The 24334-nt window shown below is 43.6% G+C and overlaps 1 protein-coding gene across 1 annotated transcript in view; it reads left to right on the top strand.

The window, feature by feature from the left end:
- The window catches only part of ARFGEF3 (ARFGEF family member 3), a 130464-nt gene that overhangs the window by 97693 nt on the left and 8437 nt on the right, over positions 1-24334 (top strand). Inside the window, exons 19-30 of the mRNA XM_054983266.1 lie at positions 1244-1558; positions 3754-3887; positions 3997-4142; positions 8765-8944; positions 9550-9694; positions 11491-11613; positions 13038-13141; positions 15579-15723; positions 19612-19740; positions 19907-20083; positions 20589-20703; positions 23923-24025. Of these exons, the coding sequence (XP_054839241.1) occupies positions 1244-1558; positions 3754-3887; positions 3997-4142; positions 8765-8944; positions 9550-9694; positions 11491-11613; positions 13038-13141; positions 15579-15723; positions 19612-19740; positions 19907-20083; positions 20589-20703; positions 23923-24025 (1816 nt within the window). The remainder of the gene's footprint in view (positions 1-1243; positions 1559-3753; positions 3888-3996; positions 4143-8764; positions 8945-9549; positions 9695-11490; positions 11614-13037; positions 13142-15578; positions 15724-19611; positions 19741-19906; positions 20084-20588; positions 20704-23922; positions 24026-24334) is intronic.

Genomic DNA, 24334 nt, shown 5'->3' on the forward strand with positions numbered 1-24334 from the left:
CAATATCTGAATTATGAACTAAACAGATCCACAGTCTCCAGTCTCTTCTCTCACTAGACCATTCATTAAGATTTTTGCCTTTCACTTTACTGATTGGACTTGCACAGATTTTCAGCTTCCCATCACTTCCCTTTCCCCTAGCAACACTACTAATATTCTCAAAAATTCTATAAAACCTCAGGAGCCCTACCAGTTGGATGGGGGGAGGTCGATAGGTTATGTGAATTCAAATGGGGCCGTCACATCTCTTATGGGCCCCAAAAGGTCAGGACAAATAAGAAAACTTTTTTCTTCTTTTTACATTGCATCTCTACTCATGTATCCTGCTTCTATTGATTTTTAAAAAATTGATCAGTTCTATAAAATACATTCTTAATATTAGAATTCATATGAAAATAATATAGTTTCATTTCTTTCATTATACTGTTATTCTTTCTCACCATTCTTAAATTCTCAAGACATTTTTCTGTTCAGGACCTTTCTTTTCATGGATTCTGCTACTCCATCCCACTCATGTTCCTTCCACACAAGGAAGCCAAGGGGCATTTCTGGCTGGATCCTGTGCTAGAGAAACCAACTGTCATTACAGGAATGGAGTTGTAGGAGCCAATCTTTTAACTTTGAAAATAAATTTTTTTCTTAAAATATAGCCAATATTTTTAAAAAGATGTTTTCAACTTACATTATTTAAAAAATTCCAGCATATTTTCAGAATTGGTTATGAGTAATTATTATTTTTTAATATCTGTTTTGTTAAATCTTTTAAGTTTAAACAAATTAAACTTTTTAAAAGAATATTGCTATTTTAATCACTTTTTTCTTTCCAGTCACCTCTATCTTTCTTGGTCTTTCTGGCAAAGCTTTATTGCCAAAGAGCAGTACAATATAAGATTGCACCTACTCCTCACATCCTGATTGTGGAATGGCAGAAATCTTCCATTTTAGTGAAAGCAGCATCCTAGCTAAAACTGTTATTATGACTAGCAACAGGTCTATAGTGCAGAGCAAATATCAGGCTGCTTTTGATTTGCGCATCGCATGCCTAATGCCTATGTCAATGTTTGCAATTGGATTAGGTACCAGATGACACCTTACATACAAAGCTGCTTTTCACTTCAATTGCCTTAAAGTTGTTGTATAACAACCTTTAATCAGTTAATGTTGTTCAGAGCCAACATGATCTGCAGCCAAGAAGCCTTGCAAGTTCGTCTGTTTCATGATTCACTTTCCTGTTTCTTTTCAGAGTGTGTGAATACATCAGTACTCTGGAACATACTCATTTCAGTGATGGCACATTTCAGCCTCCAGTCACTATCACTCAAGCGCAACAGGCCACAGCAGGGCTTCACGGGGAAGCTCAGTTGACAGACTCTCCCCAGGAACTCTTGCGGGAGCAAGAAGCTGCTCTAAGCAACCACCCCATCATCCAGCCGGTCTCCATTCAGGAGCTCATCAAAGAAGGCAGCAAGGGAAGAGCATTCGACTTCCGTGGAGGCAGCCTGCTGAGCGGAAGCAGTGCTGCCAAGGCTATCCTTACTCTCTCTACACAGGCCGACAGGTATTGACAGTCGTGCATTATTAAGAGGTGCCCAGGAGATTGGGTCTCTTCAGAAAAAACCCTCATGTATGTTTACCATGAACATCCAAAGCATGGTGAAGGATGAGAATCCCAAACATTTTTAATGTATGTTTGAAAATAAATGTACATTTTCCCTGTGCTTGAGACATACATCAGTGAATGCTCACAGTCATTTTTAGGTCATAGTTCATTCACATACCTTTGAATTTTTCAACATTCACAGTTTCCAGGATCGTTGGCATAAAAATGCACATGTCCTGCCAGGAGATTCTGAATATAAATACTGTAATGTCGAAGGCTTTCACGGCCGGAGAACGATGGTTGTTGGGGGTTTTCCGGGCTGTATTGCCGTGGTCTTGGCATTGTAGTTCCTGACGTTTCGCCAGCAGCTGTGGCTGGCATCTTCAGAGGTGTAGCACCAAAAGACAGAGATCTCTCAGTGTCACAGTGTGGAAAAGATGTAGGTCATTTGTATCTACTCAGGAGGGGTGGGGTTGAGCTGAGTCATTCTGTAAGAGTTTCCCAGGGTGTGGAATGCTAATGGCGGGAGGCTTCACTGAGTCATTCTGTAAGAGTTTCCCAGGGTGTGGAATGCTAATGGCGGGAGGCTTCACTGTATCCTGAGGAGGTTCTTTTGCATATGGATTGGTGCTTGATGTGCTAATCTTCTCTGCAGGGCTATTGTCGGGTGTGGAGTGTTTTGTTGGCCTGGTGTTTTTCAGAACTGGAGCCCATGCTCTGTTCATTCTTAAGGTTTCTTCTTTCCTGTTGAAGTTTTGCTTATGCTTGTGAATTTCAATGGCTTCCCTGTGCAGTCTGACAAAGTAGTTGGAAGTGTTGTCCAGTATTTTGGTGTCCTGGAATAAGATACTGTGCCCTGTTTGAGTTAGGCTATGTTCAGCCACTGCTGATTTTTCAGGCTGTCCAAGTCTGCAGTGTCTTTCATGTTCTTTTATTCTTGTCTGGATGCTACGCTGGATCGGGACCACAAAGCGTAGCATCCAGACAAGAATAAAAGAACATGAAAGACACTGCAGACTTGGACAGCCTGAAAAATCAGCAGTGGCTGAACATAGCCTAAAGATGTGTTTTCTTTTATTGCCCATGTTGAATCTATTACCCATCAACTTCACTGAGCACTGATGAGTGCTAGTGTTATGGGAGAGGGAGAAAAAAACTCAATCTGCTTTCTCTACCCTGTGAAGTTTATAGTACGAGCAAACAGTAGAGCTGTTGTTGAAGATGATTCAGAAGTTTCAGTTTGGTATAAAATGTCTCAAACTACCTGTTGACTGGGACTAATTGTTATATGCTTTTTTGCCTATATTAGAACATCTGCAGTGGCTTTACTTTGCTTTCAATCCTACTGCAAGATTCTGGCACTTTACTTTCAAGACCTTCATGGTCTGAGACCCTCATATTTGAAGGACTGTGTGGGTGTGTTCCATCTTCATTCAGCTCAACAGCGCCTTTTATTATTAAATACGGCTTGTTTAAAGTAGCACATTTAAATAGTCCATCCTATCTAACGTCCAAATACATTAGACAGGAAAACTTTGTCTCTCTAAGCTTTTAGGAGGGGATACAAATCAGCATTCTTCTGGAAAATCAGACATGTTGATTGCATATTTGCGAGGTGGATTCTTTTACCCTATTGTTTACTTCTGACGGATGGACTATTTGTTGTATCAGCTCAATCTTAATGTTTTTAACACGTATTTAACACACTGTATTGTTTTTCTCCAGAATTAACATTAAATAAGAATTTACTTATATGTTCCTGTACCTGACTAGTGCTTGACTAGTATTCTTATGATATATAATCTTTCTTATGATTTTCTTTTCCTCTGCTTTGGCTGGGCATATGCTGCATTTGGAACGGGAAAATTGAAAGCCATGGACCAGATCAGTATTTTCCATTTCCATGTGGGTTCCCTGTTAATTAGGTTCTCCCCTAGTTCCACACTAGCCCCATTTTTATAAATGATGCCATGCACAGCTGCATTTGGTAAGTGGGAAGACACAACATTTTCCTGGTGCATGCCAGGTCTGCTGTTTCTATTTCTGGTTTTGAACTCCTGCAGCACAATGAAAACCGATAGTTGTTAATTTTTTAAAAGCTGGCTGTATGATTTAGTTGTATTAACTTGTGTGTTCTGTCTCCTTCCCCACAGGTTATTTGAAGATGCTGTTGATAAGCTGAATCTGATGGCCTTGGGAGGTTTTCTGTATCAACTGAAGAAAGCTTCCCAGTCTCAGCTTTTCCATTCAGTCACAGACACTGTTGATTACTCCTTGGCAATGCCAGGTAAACATATTTTGCAGGAGACATGAAAGCAGAAGGTGGCTTTTGTATATGTTTTGCATGATGCTATTGTTTTATTCATAATAACAAGTACATTTTTTTATTCTTGTAGGAGTGGTAAAATCTACCCAAGACAGGAAAAGTGCACTCCATTTGTTCCGTCTAGGAGGTGCCATGCTAAGAATTGTAAGGAGTAAATCCCGCCCTCTACTGCATCTCATGCGCTGTTGGAATCTGGTGGCACCTCATTTAGTAGAAGTAAGAAACAAGGGGGAGGGGGGAACCTGCAAACCTGTGGGTTGTATTGCCTTTAAATTACTAAGAGCAAGCCCAACATGCAGATGAGTATTTAAGACGCTTAAAGGGATGGTGTGCATGTGAACTGTAGCACTATAAAAAAGATTCAACTCTGCTGATTATCAGAGTTTTACTGTAGTGCATTTGCAAAAGACCTTTGTAAATCTAAGGAGTTAGTGGTGTACTGCCATTTCCCTATTTTGTGCCTAACCTGGGTTGTGAGCCAGGCCTTCATATCCTGTACTGTCTTGGAGAGGTTTTCTCTATTAAGACCTTGCAGTTGCACTTGGGAGAAGGTTTGTTTTCCCATTAAATGTACGCACCTAGTATGGGAAAGTAGGGAGGTGAACATACTCCCTAACTTGGACACTCACCTCATAGCACCACTCCTCAGGTGGCCTTGGATATACCACTCCCTTCAAGGCCAATTAGGACTAAACACGCACACACATAGGTGAATCAAGTTTCTTAAAATCTGTATAAGACCCATGGGGCTGTCCCAACAGTTGAATATCGACCCAGATTGCTGCTGCAGTTAGCATTCCCAGGTGCCCGCTGGTGGTGGACAAACTCCCAGAGATTTGCCCCTTTGTCTACTGATCACCCAGCGATCGGTGTGAGGTGCAAGTTCCCAAAGGTTGCCCACTAGAGATGGGCATGATCCAAAAAAAAAATACCGATTAAGCCGTTCGTGGATCCAGGCCGCTGCCGAACCCAGGCCACCAATTCTAACTGATCAAGTCCCATTTCCGATCCAGAATCGGGAAGGCCAAAGCGGGAGGGCGCCCCGCTGTTTCCAGCGATATAGGAACAGTGGTTGGTGGCAGTGGCCGCCAGGCCCGGTGGGCAGGGGGAGGCGGCAATGAGCCGCCTCCCTTCAGGGAGGGAGGGGACATTCACACACACACACACACACACACACACACACACACACAGAGTAGAGTGGGGGGAGTTTTTAACCCGGCAATGAGCCGCCTCCCCTCAGGGAGGGGACATTCCCAGGGCCGGATCTACAGTTGCCTGCACCCAGGGCAACCGTAGTCAGGCTCTTGCGCACGTGCGCGCGCTCCTGGGTCGCCCCCCATCCACGCAGCAAGCTGGCTGTCCTGGTGCGCTGCGGAGCTGGCGGCAGAGCGAGTGGCTCGGCGGCTGCCCGCGCCGTTCACCTGCCCCGCAAGACAAGGGGCGGCCGGCTTACCCACATGCCCCTTGTCCTGGGGAAAGGCGAACGGCGCAGGCGGCCTCCCAGCCTCCAGTGCTGCCTTTTGCCTTTCTCCAGGGCAAGGGGCGGCTGGCTTGCCTGCGCGCCCCTTGTCCTGGGGAAAGACGAACAGCGCGGGTGGCCTCCCAGCCTCCCGCGCTACCTTTTGCCTTTCCCCAGGACAAGGGGGCCACGCGTCCCTTATCCTGGGGAAAGACAAACGGCGCGGGCGGCCTCCCAGCCTCCCGTGCTGCCTTTTGCCTTTCCTTTGTGCCCATGGCTTCAGAACACCCCCTTCCCCCTCCCTCCCCTGGGTTGCTGCTCCGTGGTTGGAAGGAAGCCTGCTAATTAAGGAAAGCTGGGCTTCCATTCGTGTTTCGAGGGCGACAGAAGCAGGGCAAACACAGCTCATTCCCCTGGCTCCGTTGCCCCAGGAATAAATTACTGGCGCAAGACTGTCTGCAATTCCGAACAGAAACCGATACATCCGATCAAGTCCCGAACAAGCAAACCCCCAACTGCTGGATCGGTTCCCGTGGACGGAACCGATTAGCTGAGTCACAATGGCGCAAATGCCAAAATCGGGGGGGTTGAAATCGTAATTCAGATCATGCCCATGTCTATTGCCCACCACCAGCAGGAATGCGCGCTGCACATGTGCTCCCAACAGGCGCAGTGATGTCACTTTCAGAAACAGTCCCACACTTTGTTTGGGGCCAAGTTTGGCCTCAAATGGGCCAAATCGGCCCCATGCAGAGCGTGAGAGTCAGGGGCGGCGCAAGGGTTTGCGGTGCTTGCAGCTAGCCGGCCGGGCACCCCCCATCACACGTGACGTCATCACGGCACGCGCGCTGCCGCCGGCCCAATCGCTGCGGCGGGCGGCCTCTGAGCTCTCCCGCTCAGTTGCCTGCGCTGCCGCAGATGCCTGCCTGTGGCAGCTGTGCCCGGCCATGGGCTTGTGCTGGTGGCGGCGGCGGGGGCGCAGGGCAGGAGGGATAGGAGGCTGCTGCTTTGTGGCATGCGCTTCCGCTCCCCGCGCCTCCTCCGGCGCTCCCTCTGGCACCCCGTGCCTGAGGCCACCGCCTACCTGGCCTCTGTGGGCGCGCCGGCCCTGGTGAGAGTTCTTGCACAGCCAGTGCAGTCATTACGTCAGTCCTGGGGCACATACGCTTTGCGTGCGTGCAAAGAAGGACCTCATGCCTGGCACAAGGTAAGTGCCAGGGACTCTACCCTCCCAACAGGAGGGTAGAGGGCCCTGTCAACCCTAGTTGCAGTACAGTGCTGCCCATTTTGCCAGAGGGAGGCCTGTCTGTTGTTATACAGAGCGGAACGGCAAGTGACAAAAGGCACAGACTGGACACTTGTCTGCTTCCCTCAAGTTTTGATGGGAAATGTAGGCAGCTTGGCGGAATGTTGGACAAGTGACAGTTGAAAAGTCCATTGGACAGCAGTCAGAGAGCCAAGCTGCGAGACCAGGATGCCTACATTTCCCATCAAAACTTGAGGGAAGCTGACAAGTGTCCAATCTGTGCCTTTTGTCACTTGTACTTCCGCTCTTACCAGAGATTCCAAGCAGTTGATGGAATGTGAGCAGGTATTGTTTTCCTGTATTGATTCTTCTGTGAATCTGAATTCTTTTCTGTAAATTGCTCTATATTAGGCAAAACAGAATTCCCAAGCCAAAGATATACACAGAACTCACTGTTCCAGATCCTTATCTTGATTTTCTGGACAAATCAAGATGCTTGCAAGAACATTTTTTTTCAAGTTCTGATGTTTACCAGCTACTTAGCATGAGCAGCACTTTTTTTTCCCTCCTGATTTCCTGGGAAATGGTTTTTCTCCCTTCCAATCAGACCATTGCAAGGGAGGACCACAAAGCACTCCCTGCCAATCTACTGATTTCCCGGATAATGACATCTCTCCCTTTTTATTTTATTTTATGTTTGTTCGTTTGTTTGTTTAAAGAACATTTAGGAGATTGAAGGAAACAGGTACAATAGGGAATGGTAGCAGAAATATTTTTACACAAGCATATAGCCAAGCACAGAGATGAATTCTGAAACAAAGCATAACTCATTTCCATGGCATGTTTAGCAATATGGAAAGTCGTTAGTAGATGCATATCTGAATCAGCAGACAGTACCCAATAACGAAGCATTCAGTCCTCATCTCTGTGAAGGCATCTCTCTGAGCTAACCAAAGCATCTCTCCTTCCAATCACACCCTTGCAGAGGAGGAACATACAGTACTTCCAGATAATCCCAAGCTGCAAAGAGCTGCCATTCTCCTTCCCCCCTCTTTCCTTCTAAAAGTAGAAATAAGCAATCACTGTAAAAAATTTCTCCCAAAAGCCGGATCAGAAATTATGATGAAAATTTTCTCAGCACATATCCGGATTCTAGATTATTTGTATAAAAACTATTTCCTTTCTAAAATTGTGTTCGTTATCCTCCATATCACAAAGAACCATGGCCTCTTGGGTACACACTTTAAGGTATATTTGATTCTTTATATGCTACTGCTGCTTTAAGAATGAACCATGTTGCATTCTGGTTTTTAGAGATGGCAATTAGTGAACTTCAGTACTGAAGTGATATTAGTTCCAACTTGTTACGTTCTTAAGAAATAAAAGTCAAGATTTTCTACACTTCCTGCTTTTCTCCCTGATTGGACTGTTACATGGTATGTCACACCATTCTCAAGAGGTGGAAAAGAACATAATATGGTAAAAGACTGTCCTAATCTGACACTCATTGTAGTACCCAAACCTGAGTAGTGTGAGTGTGTGGAATAACTGTCCAAGATGGGTTGAAATTGAAAAGCTAACCAAAGATGATTTAAATGTACTATAGAAAACAAAGGAGATCTGTGTCTCCATTGAAGATCTGAATCTAGCAGCAAACCCAAGTTACAAACCTGCACCAGAATGGACTTAACACCACAATCCTCAGTTGACATCACTTTTGACCCCCAGCATCTCTGTCTTATTTGGATTACGCTTCAGTTTACTGACTCTCATCCAGACCATTACCACCTCCAGGCCCTGTTTTGAGAATGTCCATCCTCTCATCTGAGCCAGTTGAAAAAAAGTAGAGCTGAATGACATCAGCATACTGCTGGTGTTGTTATGATAATGATGACCTACATATTACCATCAGTGTGCATGGCACTTCACAGAATACAAGGATAATTTTGTTCACATGAACTGTTGCCTTGGGACCCAAACTGGTGTCAAGAAACAATTTAAAGCCAGTCACTTGGTCATCATTCTAAAGCTAGCCCCCATTTTGTGTTTTCTCCCAAATATTTTCTGCCAGTTCTTGTTTAAAAGAAATTATTTGCATGGTTGAAATTCTGCTTTTTGCTCCTGTCTTTGCAGGCTGCCTGTCATAAAGAAAGGCATGTATCTCGGAAGGCCGTCTCTTTCATACACGATATCCTAACTGAGGTTCTGACAGACTGGAATGAGCCTCCTCATTTCCACTTCAGTGAGGCCCTGTTCCGTCCCTTCGAGCGCATCATGCAGCTGGAACTCTGTGATGAGGATGTGCAGGACCAGGCAAGTTGTATCCTGGTCCTGATGCTAATGATGATCCTGGAATCAATTTTTAAATGCACGATGACTTATTTTAAACCTGGTGGTCACATTATATAACAGTTTGGCCAGGGATCCTGGAGGTTTTTTGCCATCTTCTGGGCCTGGAGTAGGGATCTCTGGGGGTGTAGCAGGGAAGTAGTTGTGAATTTCCTGCATTGTGCAGGGGGTTGGACTAGATGACCCTGGAGGTTCCTTACGACTCTACAATTCTATGAGAAGATTACCTGCTAGACTGTTTTATATACTGCAATTCTGTACAAGTACAGAAAAGCCACTCTTATATTTGGGGAACAGAATGGTAGTGTTCCAAGAATCCAAGAATTTTTAATGGCTGGTTTTAATGAGTTTAGAGAACACCTGCTGAAATCTTCCAAGTCAGGGGTTGTGTGACTTTAGTCCCTGCATAATTAAATACTTTGATTAGCCAAAGCAGAACAAATTAGGAAAAATAAAAATGTTACTGTCAACTTTAAAAGTCTGTAACATTTATCTGTATTTTGTATTTCTTCTTCTGGAGTTTCTGTGTGTTGGTTGTTTCCTGTAATGCTTCCTGTGCTTTTTACCAGGTGATCACCTCAATAGGAGAACTAGTGGAGGTCTGCTCAACTCGGATCCAGTCTGGCTGGAGACCATTGTTTAGCGCTCTAGAAACAGTGCACAGCAGCAGCAAATCAGAAGTTAAAGAATATCTTGTGGGAGAGTATTCCATGGGTAAGAAGACTTCTCTGAATACTTTTTCTCCCTGTCTCAGATAGTGGCATTACTTAAAAAGAATGTATTTTTTGAAAAGCTACAGCAATTTTTAAATGGCCTGGCCTGGCCCAGCCCAGCCCGGCCCGGCCTGGATGACTTAAAGCTTTATTGATAATTTACTAGTTCAGCAATCCGTTACACATTCGTTGCCAGGAATGGATTCTGCACCAAGCCTATATTGAACTCTAAGTACAGCCCAGTTCCCACCTTCCTTAGTTACCAGCCTAGTCTTAAGTTCCTACCTCCCATCCCCCAATAGCTACAGTATATGTGTACAGCAAAAAGCAAAGCAAAACAACTAGGAATGAAAGCGGAGAGGATGTTTTAGAAAGTCCAGGAGTTCCAAGGTTATGTATCCATGACAACAGTTCCTCTCAGACTGAAAGTTGGAGACAGGCAGATAAGCTCAGGAGTGGGGGCCCTCTGCACGCTTTCACAGGACAGAGATAGAGGAGACAGCTACCATTCCTAATATCAGAGTTCTAGCATAAGAGCACAATGTCCAGTAGAGTCCAGTCCTTTGCCCAGGCTCTTACCAATCAGGTCAGGGGTTGTCAAGCTCCTGAAGTATGGCAGGGGATGCCAAGACCCTGACAAAAGTAAAGCATGAGCTGGGAACTTCTCATACCCCAGGTTTGTATGTATCAGCCCATGATGTATTCACCTCAATTTATAATCTGTAAAATGGAGATTGGATTGTCTCATCATAGGGTTTTCAAGGTAAGAGATTAGCAAGCCTGTGCTCCTGACGGTGTTGCTCTAGACTTCACTGACATGCTCAAACCCCTACACCACATTAAGATGTGTATCCAAGAGGGAGGTATCATGAGAAGACAAGATTCTCTGTAAAAGACAATAATGCTAGAAAAAGTGGAAGGCAGTAGAAAAAGAGAAAGACCTAAAATGAGATGGCTTGACTTCATAAAAGAAGCCACATCTTCCAGTTTGCAGGATCTGAGCAGGTGTGTTAATGAGAGGACGTTTTAGAGATCTTTTATTAAAAGGGTTGCTATAGATTGGAGGCGACTTAATGACACATAACACACAAAATCGAGATAGTAATTATTTTGATTATGAAGCACTTTGCAAATAAACCACCTCAAAAACCAATTGATAGTAAGCATAGGGTAAAAAAAATAAGCAGGACTGATATTAAATTGGGATGGAGCAGAACTCTAAATTAGCTTTTTCTGTTGTCAGTAACATCATCCCAATGTCAGTGGTACTGTTACCAGGAATAAGAAAGGCTGTTTCCAAACAAATAATGGCACAAAAGCTGTCACTGTGAGTGCAAACAATAGTGAATTCTCTTTCTCCTCCAATGCCGCTTTCTCCCGCCCTTTCTCCTGACGTATTGATTTTTCTCCACATGTCCTTATTCTGCTGCCACTTTCTTCTTGTCCTCCTTTCCAGCTGCTGCTGTCATAAACTGCAGCACTGTTTATTCCTAGGCAACCCCATTCCAAATGACAGGTGAGATCTCATGAGGTAGTATTACAAGATATAATTTCTTCTTTCATTTGGGGAGGGGGGAGTTAAAATTTGTCACTATTCTTTATTTTTCTTCTGCAAACTTGAGAGTTCTCCCAGCTTTGTAGAAAAATCCTCTCTCTGTGTACAAAATTTTGATCCACGCTCTGGAGCAGTGTTCAGAATTAGATATAAAGATTGATGTTTCCAGAAGTATAATGCATAATAACTAAAATTTGTAATGCATATTTGTATCAAAAATGCATTTCCTTATGTTCCCTCAGGAAAGTGCCAAGCTCCTGTGTTCGATGTCTTTGAAGCATTTCTAAATACAGACAACATACAGGTCTTTGCCAATGCAGCCACCAGCTATATCATGTGCCTTATGAAGTTTGTCAAAGGATTGGGTGAGGCTTCCCTCTTTCTCTCCCCTTCTTAACAAAATAAGTCCCAACTTTCCATGTTCTCTTTTTCTGAGAAAGATAAAAATATCTTTATTGTAATGCATATGGAAAGTGTGTGTATCAAGTAACAGCATCCAAAATCAAGTAATGCTTGAGAAAGTAACTCTGAAAATTTTGTATGAGTATTGAAGCCGTAGTGCTGTGATAATGAAAGTGTCCCCATATGGAACAATTTCAGTATTCACCTGTTAATCCCCCAAACATTTACATTTTTCACAACTGTTGATGCACTTCATGTTTTGTTCTTTTTTCCAACTGAGTCTTTCTGCAGGCACTTTCAGAACTTTAACAAGTGTATGAGTTTCTGCCTGCAAGATTAACAGTTCCTTATTGGTAAGGACAGTAGAGTGGCGTGGAGGATAGACGTGTTGGTTGGACTGTGTCAAGGTGACTTTGTATCATACGGTCCAAAGCTTAGAAATGACAAGATGGAGGTGCTGAAACAGACCTTCCCTTAAGGGCCCTGCTTTGTCTTGAGTAGCAAAACATATTCCTTCAAAAATGAAATGCTTTACATTACCACCAAAGGATTTGCATGCAAGGAGGGGGCCTTCTTTGCTCTTCCCCAGGCAGCTGAGCTGAGCATAGTCTGCACACCAGTACATTCCCAGATGTTCCACCATAAGGCAGAGAATGGCAGCCCTTGAAATGGATCCTCTGGCGTGTAGAGCGCAGCAAGAACCAGGCCCTGAATGCAGCAGAACAGCCAGGAGGTTTTCTTGATTCTAGTCTACTTTTCCATGCACTGTACAAGCAGGATTTGCACCTGTCGGGCAGTATCCTGCTATCCATGTGTGGAAGGCACACAAAGTTTTCCCACATTTCTCTTTATCACTGCAGCTTCCTCCGACCTCCAGGAAGATCATTCCTGAGGTCTTGGATCCATGCAGAGAAACAGATGTCAAGGTTGGTGAATGGGAGTGAAGCGGGATACAGAGATGAAATTGTCCCCTTCCCTCATCAGAGCTGTTTGTAGGGGACATGTAGGAAGAGTGATTTTATCTCTTTGTCTCTCCTCACTTCAGCCCCCCCCCCCCCCAATGCACATGGATCCCACAACCCTGGGAGTTATCCCTTTAGGGATCAGAAAGAAGCGTAGCAATGGAGAGTGGTTTCAGAGAATTACACTTTTTGTACTGCCCATTGTGTTAAACCCCTAAATCAGTACTAAATTCTTTACAGTTATCTACTTTTATTCCTCTGTCTCTCCCCATTGAACCTCCGTAACCCAGAATTTTAATTTTGGCCTGCATAAATCCATCAGGATTCAATAATAATAGTACAGATACATAATTACTTTTAGGTCTGATGCACCTTTATTATTTTCCCCCTCAACCTTTCTGTCTCCCCCACTCCTGCCCTCCCAGGGGAAGCAGACTGCAAGGAGATTGGCGACTGTGTGCCAGGATCAGGATCCACATCTACAGACTTGTGCCTTCCTGCTCTTGATTACCTCAGGCGTTGTTCTCAGGTGAATGATATGATTATGCTCCATGCAATTTAAGGCCCACGCCACACAGAATGGCCATCACCTAGTAACTGCTAGAAACTGCATCCATGGGGTGGGGGGGTCTGCTGTGTTCAGTTAGCCTTTTATCTACAGTTATCCACTGTGCTGATTGGACACAGCCTGGAGAAATCCACATGGTAAGCCATTATATATGAATGGCCCACTGCACAGAATTTTTAAAATTTTATTTATCTTCAGTTTCATCACATGTCGATGAGATTTCAAATTATGTATTCCAGACTAAAAGGAATCATCAGTGCAAAAAGTCCCTCAGGCTTTTGTTCTTACACAAAAAGTAATTAGAAATATTTATATTATTTGCATTGTGATATTTTATGTGGATCATCTTTTTTCATTAATTCTTTGGGGCATTTGGATCCCACCCCACCGACCCGAAAGGGTCCCAGAATTACATTCTGCCTTTCCACGTAACTCAGAAGTTTACTCTCACATCTCCTGCTGGCAGTAAAAGAATTAATGATGTGAAGAATTCTGTGAAGCAAGTAGATTAGAGGTTTTGCTCCCAATCCTGAGTTGAACAATAAATGTAGATGTAATTTTCCTCTGAAAATTTCTCCCCATAATGCTTTGCCAATGCATTATTCCTGCCCAGGGCTTTTTTTCAGCTGGAACGCAGTGGAACAGAGTTCCGGCACCTCTTGAAAATGGTCACATGGCTGGTGGCCCTGCCCCCTGATCTCCAGAAGCAGCGTGGAGGGCAATCTAAACTCCCCTCTGTCTGGAGATCAGGGGGCAGGGCCATCAGCCATGTGACCATTTTCACCAAGGGCAATTTAAACTTTAAAAACTCCCCCCTTGTTCCAGCTGACCCAAAGTGATGTCATTGTGCAGTCCTGGGAGCGTGTGCGCACTTTGCGCATGTGCATGTGGTACCAGAGGCACTACCTCCTGCCAAGAGTTGCCCCCTGTGCTGGCAACCCACTGAGTTCCACCACCTCTTTTCCCAGAAAAAAGCCCTGTTCCTGCCCATTCCTCAGCCTTTACCAACCCTCAGTTCCTCTAGCCACTCCACTCTCCTTCCTATGAATATTTTCTCTTTTCTACCCTTCTTTATATGAATTTTATCCCTTTGCCACTCTGACGGCAAGTGTGGTGTAGTGGTTAGAGAGTCAGACTAGGATCTGGGAGATCCAAGTTCAAATCCCCACTCTGTAATGGAAACTTGCTGGGTGATCTTGAGCCATTCACATAGTTTCAGCCTATCCTACCTCACAAGGTTACTGTGAGGATAAAATGGAGGATAGAAGAACAATGTATGCTGTCTTTGGTCCCTACTAGGGAGAAGGGCACATATAAAACAAGTAAAATAAATAAAATAAGAATTATAGCAGGGTACTGCAACAGCTGCCAATCTTTTCTCTCCCCACCCCCAGAAGAGTCTGATTCAGAAGCAGTTGTGAAAGCTATACACAAAAAAGGTGTGATGCTGTCACAGGGGAAAAAATGCACCACAGAGAGTGTTTTAGCTGCTGCCATCCTTCCCCCCACCCCTCCGCCAAACTCTTTTTCTCTTTCTGCTGGAGGAGAGTAAAGAAAGAGCATGCAGATGAAAAACTCAAAAGAGTTATACTGTGACATACAGCAGCATGTTTTGTCTGCTGCCAAGGTAGGCGCACTTTCTCAGGCCAGATTGGGAGAGCAGGAACGGCTCCATTAGTTTCTATGCTGTTTTCTGCACTGGTAGGAGAAGCATAGCACAACAATGCAGGCACTCATGGCTGCTGGATCTGTCTCTGCCCTGCCAGAGAAGAGGATAGGGCAAAACCTGGTTGCCTGAAAGTAATTATTACAATTATTACTCCAGATGACCTGTAAGTATGTTTCCTACAAAGTGACCAAAGTGAGTTCTACAGGCACCTCATTTTCCAACAAGAAATATGCAGGTCCTGGTCCAAAGCCACTAGACTAATAGTTCATTTCTCCAGCTTTATTCCAACAAATGGAAAGCTTTAAAATTTCTCCACTTTGGCTGGTGCAAGCCACAAATAAAAGAGGTAATTTTACTTGATTTTTGGTGCATTTTGCTTGTGAGTCTCTCCCTATCCTCAGAGACAAGTTTTGAGGCAAACAGGCAATTGCTTGGGGAGGGGGAAGCCACATAAAGACCTGCTCTGCCAGCTCCCTCCATGAACTCTTCCACTGGATCTAACCCATTGTGCTTTCCTTTTCTTGTGATAATGACACTAAGACCAGAAGCAAGAGTTGTGGCAAGTTCCCTGTGCACATGTAACCTTAGTAGATAGGATACCCAAATGTTTAGCAGAACAGTTTCTCAATTATGTAACTTTTCTACATGATTCCTGGAACTCTCCTTGAGTAATGTGAGACCATGCCAGAAATGTTTCAGTCATCTTATTATTTGTATGTCCTTTTTTAGTTGCTTGCCAAAATCTACAAAATGCCCTTGAAGCCTATTTTTCTCAGTGGGAGGCTTGCTAACTTACCTCAAAGAATACAGGAGAGATCCGCCAGCAGTGAGGATGGCATTGAGTGTGTACTGTCTGATTTTGAGGATGACACAGGTAAGCAAAGAAAGAGGAATTTATCTAAATAGTAATTACCTAGTAAGTATATGCATTTGGCTATTAGCTGATCAAAACCCCAAAAAGTGCTCTTTTAACTATGACGGTTATTATAAGTGATGTAACTGAAAAAAATCAACAAAAATTTGAAAACCTTCAGCTTTGTTCATTATTGTGGTTCCTAGCTCCCTGGCTTAAAGTTCATGAGAGTGAGAGCTGAACTAGATGAGACAAATTACACGAGGTCATGTGAGTGTCTAGACTCATACCTGTTCCTGTATGAGTCCTGCCCGTGTCCATTTTACCCCGGGTGAACATGTGTCCTGTAGCCCTAGTCCGTGCACGTGTCGGGTAACAGGTGTAGTCACGGTTGCAAGCGTCCATGGTCAATCAGAGCATTGGTTTTGAGCAGCTTCTGCTTCCCTCTGTCCTCTCTTGCCCTTAGATCTGGCTTACACCCGAACTGTTTTGCTTTTAATCTGGCATGTTTTAAATTCTCCCATTTTCTAGTTGATGCTGCCGCCTCCCCAGTAGCTATCAGTTTTTCTCCACAATGGGAAAAAATGGGGTGGCTGAGGACACCTTCTTTGAGGGGCTGTAGAATGGCTCCCCAAGGTCCAATCTCCCTAAAACTCAGGTGGTCTTTAGAGGATACTTAGCAGTAGGTCCCCTGAAAATTGTGTAGATTTATTTTGCAAAATGTCACTCCCATCCCCCTAGATAGCCCCCATTGTTTCCCCCATAGGCAATAATGGAGATCAGAGGCGGCTGGGAACAAACAGGCAGGAAAGAGTTGATTCTGGCTGACAGTAGGAAATGCTGCTGTGGCTCCCAAAGGAGGGATTGTCCACCCTCCTTTGCATAGATGCCCCCCCTTCCTGGCAGGCCGAGCTGCAAGATCTCAGCAGAGGTGTCGAGCCCCTGTTTTTACCCCCCCCCCCTTCCAGGAAACCCATGTGTTTCCCCATTGCTTTCCTGTTCACTTGCACACCATGGCCACACTGCACTCAATCCCATGCTTGGACTGGCACGTGTTTCTTCCCCGTTCTCTCCTGGAAGGAATGGGGAAGAAACACGTGCCAGTCCAAGCATGGGATTGAGTGCAGTGTGGCCATGGTGTGCAAGTGAACAGGAAAGCAATGGGGAAACACATGTAAGTGCGTTCACATGACGTACATGTGTAATTCATCTTGTGTAGTTTGGCTCTGAGAAGAAAAGGGAAAGAGTGATTCAGGTGATAATGTTACTAACTGTTCTGGTAAATTTCCAGTCAACAAATCCGTTCTAATTAATACGGTTTCTTGGGTAAAATGAATGATTTCTTATAAAATTTATCCCATTGTGGCAGGATGAGCAGCCATGCAGGGTTCATGTTGCAGCAGGGCTTTTCTAACAGCCCAGCTAGAAGTAAATACAGTCAAGCTGGAAAGAACAATGAGACTTTGAGAGAAGAGCAGGGCCATCCTCCAACCTCCTGGGCCATCAAAAGGGGCCATAGGCCAACAGAAACTGGGGAGGAAGCATTGTGGCAGGGGCACAGGCTAGCCAGGAAAGGCAGCAGAGAGAGGTAAGTCAGCAGAATCCAGTGCAACATTAGAGTGGCAGAGGCCCAAGCTAAAGCAGCAGGATTTACAGGAGAACAGGAGCTCTCCCTCTGAGGCGGAGGACATCTTGATGGGTGATTCCCACCCTCCACTCAGGGAGGCAGGAACAAGTTTTCTACTTCCTGTCTTCCTAGTGGGAGTCACCCTTGCTTTCAGTTTCATTCCTGCCTCAACAGGGAGAGCAGCTTCTTCCATGCGCTGCCTTGCCTTTCAACTGTTTTTCTTCCTTTCCTTCACTTCTGCTTTCCAGAACCTGATTCTTGCCTTGTTTATTCCTTTCTACTCTACCTCCTTGCTATTCTCTTTCTCTCTGTGTGCCTGCTAGAAGGCTTGCAGGGGAAGCTTTCTCCTTCCTTCCTTCGGCTGTGGCAGCCATTTCATGGCAAGACAGAATCATGGACCAGCAGAACGTGCTCTTCCATCACAATAGGAAAGATATTTCACCAGGTGCTTCCATCCCAAGGCCAAAGTAACTGAAGCATTGACATCACAGTGGCCACACATTCTGCTGTTTGCCTTCCAACCACTCCTATTTTCCCAAAGCTAATCAGGAAGATAAGAAAAACAAAAAAGCAGAAATCATAGTGGTAGCTGGGGCTACCAGATTGCAAATCTCTGGATATGTTCCAGCGATGTCAAGTTCCACATCCACACCTAGAATAGCTACATTTAACCACATGGAGAGTGAGCAACTCCCTCTCTTGGCTGTTGGATATAGAGACCTCCTCAGGAGAAAGACACATTGGTGTAGAGGAGCGCCACACATAACAGGAAAGGGAAATGGGTCATCTGAGCAGGGAGCTCTTGAGCGCAGGCCAAGGAGGAACCCCTAGAAACCGGGTGCCTGTTGACCAGCCAGGGACCAGGTCTGAAGCTGTGGGTGTTCAGTACACCAATATCTTTGGATTCACTGAGGATATATTGTCCTCTAGGATACTCAGATTGCAAATGGATATCAAAATGAAAGGACTGAGTTAGCCCAACCTTTTAAAACCTAGAATGAAAAGTTTGTTTCAGGTCCTTGCACTGACAGACTGCTAAACCAAAGTTGGGGCGGTGTGGGGGGAGAGAAACATGGATGAAAAATGTATATTCAGCAGATGTGCAAGACCTTTTCCTTCCTTCAAACAGAAACATGCATGTATAATGGCCAAACAATATATTTAACAAAAAAATGTTCTTTGGGCGTGGGAACACTTTATTATATTACAGGTTGTTTCTAATCATTGTATATGAAGTAAAAGTTGAAGAAGGGAGTGTCCGCAGTTGCTAGGACTGGGTTGATTCCTGTGCCTAGGACACCACAGTAGGAAGGTGGTGATAGTCCCTTACTGGAGTGTGTTCATGCAGGATTTGTGAAGCTTACTGTTGCTGCAGTAGGGGGTATCTCCTACCTAATATTGCTTAAGGATTTTCTTCTATGGACTGATGGTTACCTAGCTTTGATCAGCTCAGTTTCTTTTGATAGTTCCACAGATCTGTGTGACGATAATGTTGTGACTTTTGTATGGGACAAAATAAAATAAAGACTTGGAGGGAATAGTATTTGTTTGTGAAAGCATTTGTTTCAGCTGTTGTTAACACCATCAATATGACTTGATACAGATAGGGATTATATATATACAGAAGCCGGTTTCTCATCACTTCTCCCTTCGTTGAATAGGATCTCTCACACAATTCCTCATCCTGTTCAAATAGCAGGAATGAACATATATATTCCTTTTGAAAAATGTTGAAATCCTGTTGATCAGGCTTTGGGAGAGGGGCTGGATTCTTTCTTCCTCCAGGCCTCCTCTCCCACCCAGAAGTGGACAAGCAAGATTCTAGCTTCATTAAAGGGCAGTTCTGTGTACTCTGTCTTGGATTAGACTCCATGAGGAGCAAGTATAGGAATGCAAGGTGTGTAATTTGCTGTGAGTAATGAGAGAAGTGAATTATCTAGGCAGTAGAGATTGGGTAACAGGTTAAAGAGAGACCAAGGAGAGGGCTAGTTCAGAAATCATAAGCTCAAATTGCTTTGATTTCCTGTATGACTTGCATCTGGTTGATGTCTAACATAACAATCCTGAGCGGAGTTATAAGAAGTATGCAGTTCTTCTTAGGATTAAATAAGCTATTAGTAGGAGTCAGAAGACAGAATGAGTACCTCACTAATAAAAATACAATAAAGTGGGGCAGTACTAGGAATTCATGACCTCGTAAAAGCTCTTAGTCTTTTCTGTTATAAATACTTTTACAGGGTCACTTGTGCAAAGTCCCTTACATATGACTTTCTTTTTCCTAGGCCTTATTAATGTTTGGATCATTCTGTTAGAAGAGTTGACAACTGCCATATCCAACTGCCCTCGTCAGCACCAACCTCCCACCTTGGATTTGCTCTTTGAGTTGTTGAGGGATGTTACCAAAACTCCAGGTCATTGACTGTATTTACTGGTTTATACAAGTAGCATGTAAAATGTTGTGTCTCCTCAGGCCGGGCTGCAGATTTTGCAGTTGTGCAATTTTGCCCCATCTCTTCCTTTTTGGGTATGTTTCAAGACAGGACATCTTTCATCCAGTTTGTATTTTTTATCCTCCAGGCCCTGGATTTGGTATTTATGCAGTGGTACACCTTCTGCTCCCTACAATGTCCCTTTGGCTCCACCGTAGCCATGGTGATCATTCTTACTGGGATGCAGCATCTGCTAATTTCAAGCATGCTATTGGCCTTTCATGTGAACTAGTAGTGGAACACATTCAAAGTTTTATACATTCAGGTAAGAAATTACCTTCTTAACAGCAGAACGTATTGCTGTAAACAAGCATGGCTGTTTGCTCTCTGTGGCAGAGGAGATGGGAAAAGACCAGCATTACATAATAGCCATTGGCTATTAATGTTGTTTTGTATCCATAGTGATGGATGAACTTCCTACATTTCAAATTGTGATTGGGATGGCATCTGCAAATGATTAGAACAAAAAGTTCTAAATTGGCTTGTATTTTTGTTGCTGTTTTGGTAACTGTGGTGCCAGAGAAGGCAACACATTGCCTTAAGCAATCATGCAACACTCCTTTCCTTCCAGGACTGTGCAAGACCTGCTGTAGCACTATGACTTTTTAATAGATATCTAAATGCTTGAGTAATAAATATATTAGATTCAACTAATCAGGTTTTGTTTTTCTGAAAAGCTTTTAAAATTTAACATATCACACGTTCTTCTACACTGCAAATTTAATATGCCAAGTTTGATACCAAAACTAACACTTTAATTTCCTCTGTAGATATTGGCTATGAGAATATGATCAATGCAATGCTGAAAGACCTCTTCAAGTTATTGGTAGCTTGTGTGGCAGAACCCACAGAATCTATCTCACGAGTTGGGTGTTCGTGTATCAGGTAGTGTAGATTTTTTTTCCTATATTCATTAAATAGCCAAAAAGAATTACGTAAGGCAAAACTTCCTTGTTAGAAAGCCTAATATTGGCTATCCATGTAGAAGACACCTGGGTTTTCCATAATCACAACACATGACTGTGCTGTCACATGACATGATGAGTGCTGTCTAATACAAGGACATATAGACTTAGAAAAATCATCATGGTCTGTCTTGCTTCCTTCATAACAAAACTTTTAAACTGTACTTAATCCAAAGGAAGAAAGATGAAAGCTTGCAAGTATGTAAGTAAATATGTGATGCCATTTCCCCCCTATAACATACCGCTGAGATGTAACAAAAGAGAAGGTTAAAGTTTACCTCTTCCCATCACATTTTAAACCTGCCTTTTGTCTGAAGAACTCAGGGAACCATATGTTGTTCTCTCGCCCCACTCCCTCGCCATCTCTCTTTTTCATCCTCACAGGAATTCTGTGAGGTGGCTGAGGCTGAGTGACTGGCCCAGATTCACTCATTGAACTTCATGAGTGACTGGGGGTTGAATTTGGGCATCTGAAGTCATAGTCCAACATGTTTATTGCTACACTACACTGGCCTTCTATCTTGAAAAGTTTTGTTTCCAGTGAACAAGAAAATGAGCCCCATGTGCAACTTTAGCCTTAGTGAGATACTACCTATCCTCTTTAATGAGATACTATCCACTATATCAAGTCCCCAAACAATGGAGTGGGAGGCTAGGAAGAAGAGGATTTCTTACGCCAGCACAAATGGAGACGCTAGACCATAACTCATATTAATCTTGCCATTTTGACGTTAATTACGCAGCTGTGTTTTCTGCCTGATGCTTCCCTAGAAAGGGAGAGTTGCATCACTTTTCAGGCATCCTCCAATAGGTTCCCGTGAAACTAGCACAACCACATTGCACATGGCACTGTCATTAACAACTATGGCACTAGAAGAAAGGCAAAAAAAAATGTTTTGCAGCAGAAAGTGTTGTGGCTTAAATACAGTATTCTCCAGGCAATGTAGGCAGTGCACAATAAAGCTGAGAATAAGTGAGCAGACAACAAGTGAACCATTTCCCCCTATGATGCAACTAGCATTCTTTTAATATAAATTTAAAGTGGATGAGTAAAAAATAAAGTGGCTGAAACCCACCTGATTTATTGTTGCAAAATTAGAGTTCTGGAACATTGCAGCAGGATGAATTATATCAGGAGTCCTACTTTTTAAACATTTCCAATCACGGGGAGGGAGTATATGTGCAAACAATTAATCTGTGCTAGGGTTGTAAGGTACTGTGCAATGACGTCTCTTCCAGCCTGACCCAGAAGTGACATTATTGCACTAGGGTTGTCACTCAAGCATTCAAAACTTCATGGGTTAACCATAGCATTTTGAGCAAGTGCTAGAACATTACCTGCCATGATGACATTACTTCTGGGTCATGCTGGAAGCAATGTCATCACATCAGGATACCAGTCACACTTCCCCATTTCACCTGGGCGTTTCCTCCTGCTACCCATCTGAGCCACAACAGGCAACAGCAGCTGGGGGTGGGAGATTCTACCAGCAGGAAACTGGGAAGCCTAATCTGTGCATAGCTGCTTTGCTGAAAAGTCAACGATTGTGCAGGTAAGGTTATCACCCTCAAGGTGGGCCCTGGAGTTCTCTTGGAATTCAAATTGATCTTCAGATTACAAATATGAGTTCCTCTGGAGGAAATTGCAGCTTCTGAATGTGGACATTGTGGTATACCAGAGACAGTAGGATAGTTTCAGATGGGGAGCCAAGTTAGTCTGTAGCAGTAGAATAAATTTCAAGTCCTGTAGCACTTTCAAGACCAGCAAAATTTTCCAGGGTATAAGCTTCCATGAATCAAAGCTCACTTTGTCAATGTCACTTCATCAGATACATAAACTAGGAGAAACTGAAGATACATAAACTAGGAGACACTAAAGGCCAGAAGCTGGTTGGTGATTAAGAGTGGGATAGAACTACTGTTGCTGGCAACGGTACTGTTGCTTCCATGAATCAAAGCTCACTTTGTCAATGTCACTTCATCAGATACATAAACTAGGAGAAACTGAAGATACATAAACTAGGAGACACTAAAGGCCAGAAGCTGGTTGGTGATTAAGAGTGGGATGGAACTACTGTTGCTGGCATCCGCCTATGGGCCTTCAGAGTGGATTTTTCTCCTTAACACTTAACCGGAAGGTTTTTAAAAAAATATTGAGTGGAACATAACTGGATCGTAGCCAGTTATGCCAGCACAAATAGTTAGGATCAAAGGAGTTAGTATGATATACAGAACATATGCAAACGTGCTGCAAGTGATATAAAGTGGAAGAAGAAGGTAGGGGAAAGAGATACTAGGTAGGAAACTTAAAATGTGAATGCAGGGCTCTGAAGAAAGAAGGGGGGCTGTATGGGTGAATGGATCATGATCTGATTGGCTGATAGCTGCTCCCTAGGGGGCAGAGTGAACTGCGGTTTTTAGTCAGTGCTGAGGGAGAGTTTTCACTCAACTTTTACATATCTCAGAGAAAATTCATTCTAGTTGAGTTAGGCAAACTGTGTGGAGCATGTTTGACTTTTTTGTTTTTATATTTGTAGGATTCATAGTGCAAAACCTAGGGGTTTTTTATATGCAATATAGGTGAAACATTGTTAATACAATCTGAGGCCAATGTAAGAAAAATAACTGACATTTTGTTAATGTCGCATATATTTTAATAGCTAGCTTATGAACCAGGAAATTGTAGACAAAAGTTTTAAAAGCAAAAAAAAAAAATGCAATGATTCTATCCTGGGAGGAAAGTCTTCTCTTATAGTGGCCCAAATGATACCCAAGGGAGCCTTGCACAAGGTTACTAAGTAACATAAAATCATCAGACTGTAACTGCTTTAACACAATCTACTCTTGCCTCCTCCCTTCAAACTGAGCTACGTTTCTTGCCAGTTTTACGGAGTTGCATTGTATGCAAACAGTGGGATATTATTCTTTATGAAATGTATCTACACTGGGTTAAAACAGGTTTAAAATTCCTGAACTGGTTGCCAAACCATTTTTTAAAGTCAGTGTCTGAATCAGAATGGAAGTCGGGAGTTTAAAAAATGACAGCTGAACGTGAACCAATTTTTTAATGATTTGAATTCCTGAGTTTTCAGAACCACATCGCTTCAGCGGAACCCTGTTGCTTTCTTCTTGCCTGCAGGTATGTACTGGTGACAGCAGGACCTGTTTTTACAGAAGAAATGTGGAGGCTGTCCTGCTGTGCGCTGCAGGATGCGTTCTCAGCCACCCTTGAGCCGGTGAAGGTATCGCCTGCATTTTACTGGATGCTTCATTGTGTGCTGCTGATGGGTTGCTCTTGACAGTTCATGAATGGCAGTGGGCCCCATGATCACTGCATCCACAAGGATGGCACACAAGCAGGGCACTGGATTTTCTGCAATGGCAGCATCTTGAGAAGTTGCCATTGCTATCATAGAAATCCTGGTAGTCATCAGTATAGACTACCCACATGGAAAGTTAGCTAGTCATCTTCTGACAGCTACAGTGAGCTCACTTAAAGAAGTTTTATTAGCATAAAACCTGTTGTGTAGAATATATGATATGTACAGAAT

This window comes from Eublepharis macularius, chromosome 1 (assembly GCF_028583425.1).
Source record: "Eublepharis macularius isolate TG4126 chromosome 1, MPM_Emac_v1.0, whole genome shotgun sequence".
Taxonomy (NCBI): Eukaryota; Metazoa; Chordata; class Lepidosauria; order Squamata; family Eublepharidae; genus Eublepharis; species Eublepharis macularius.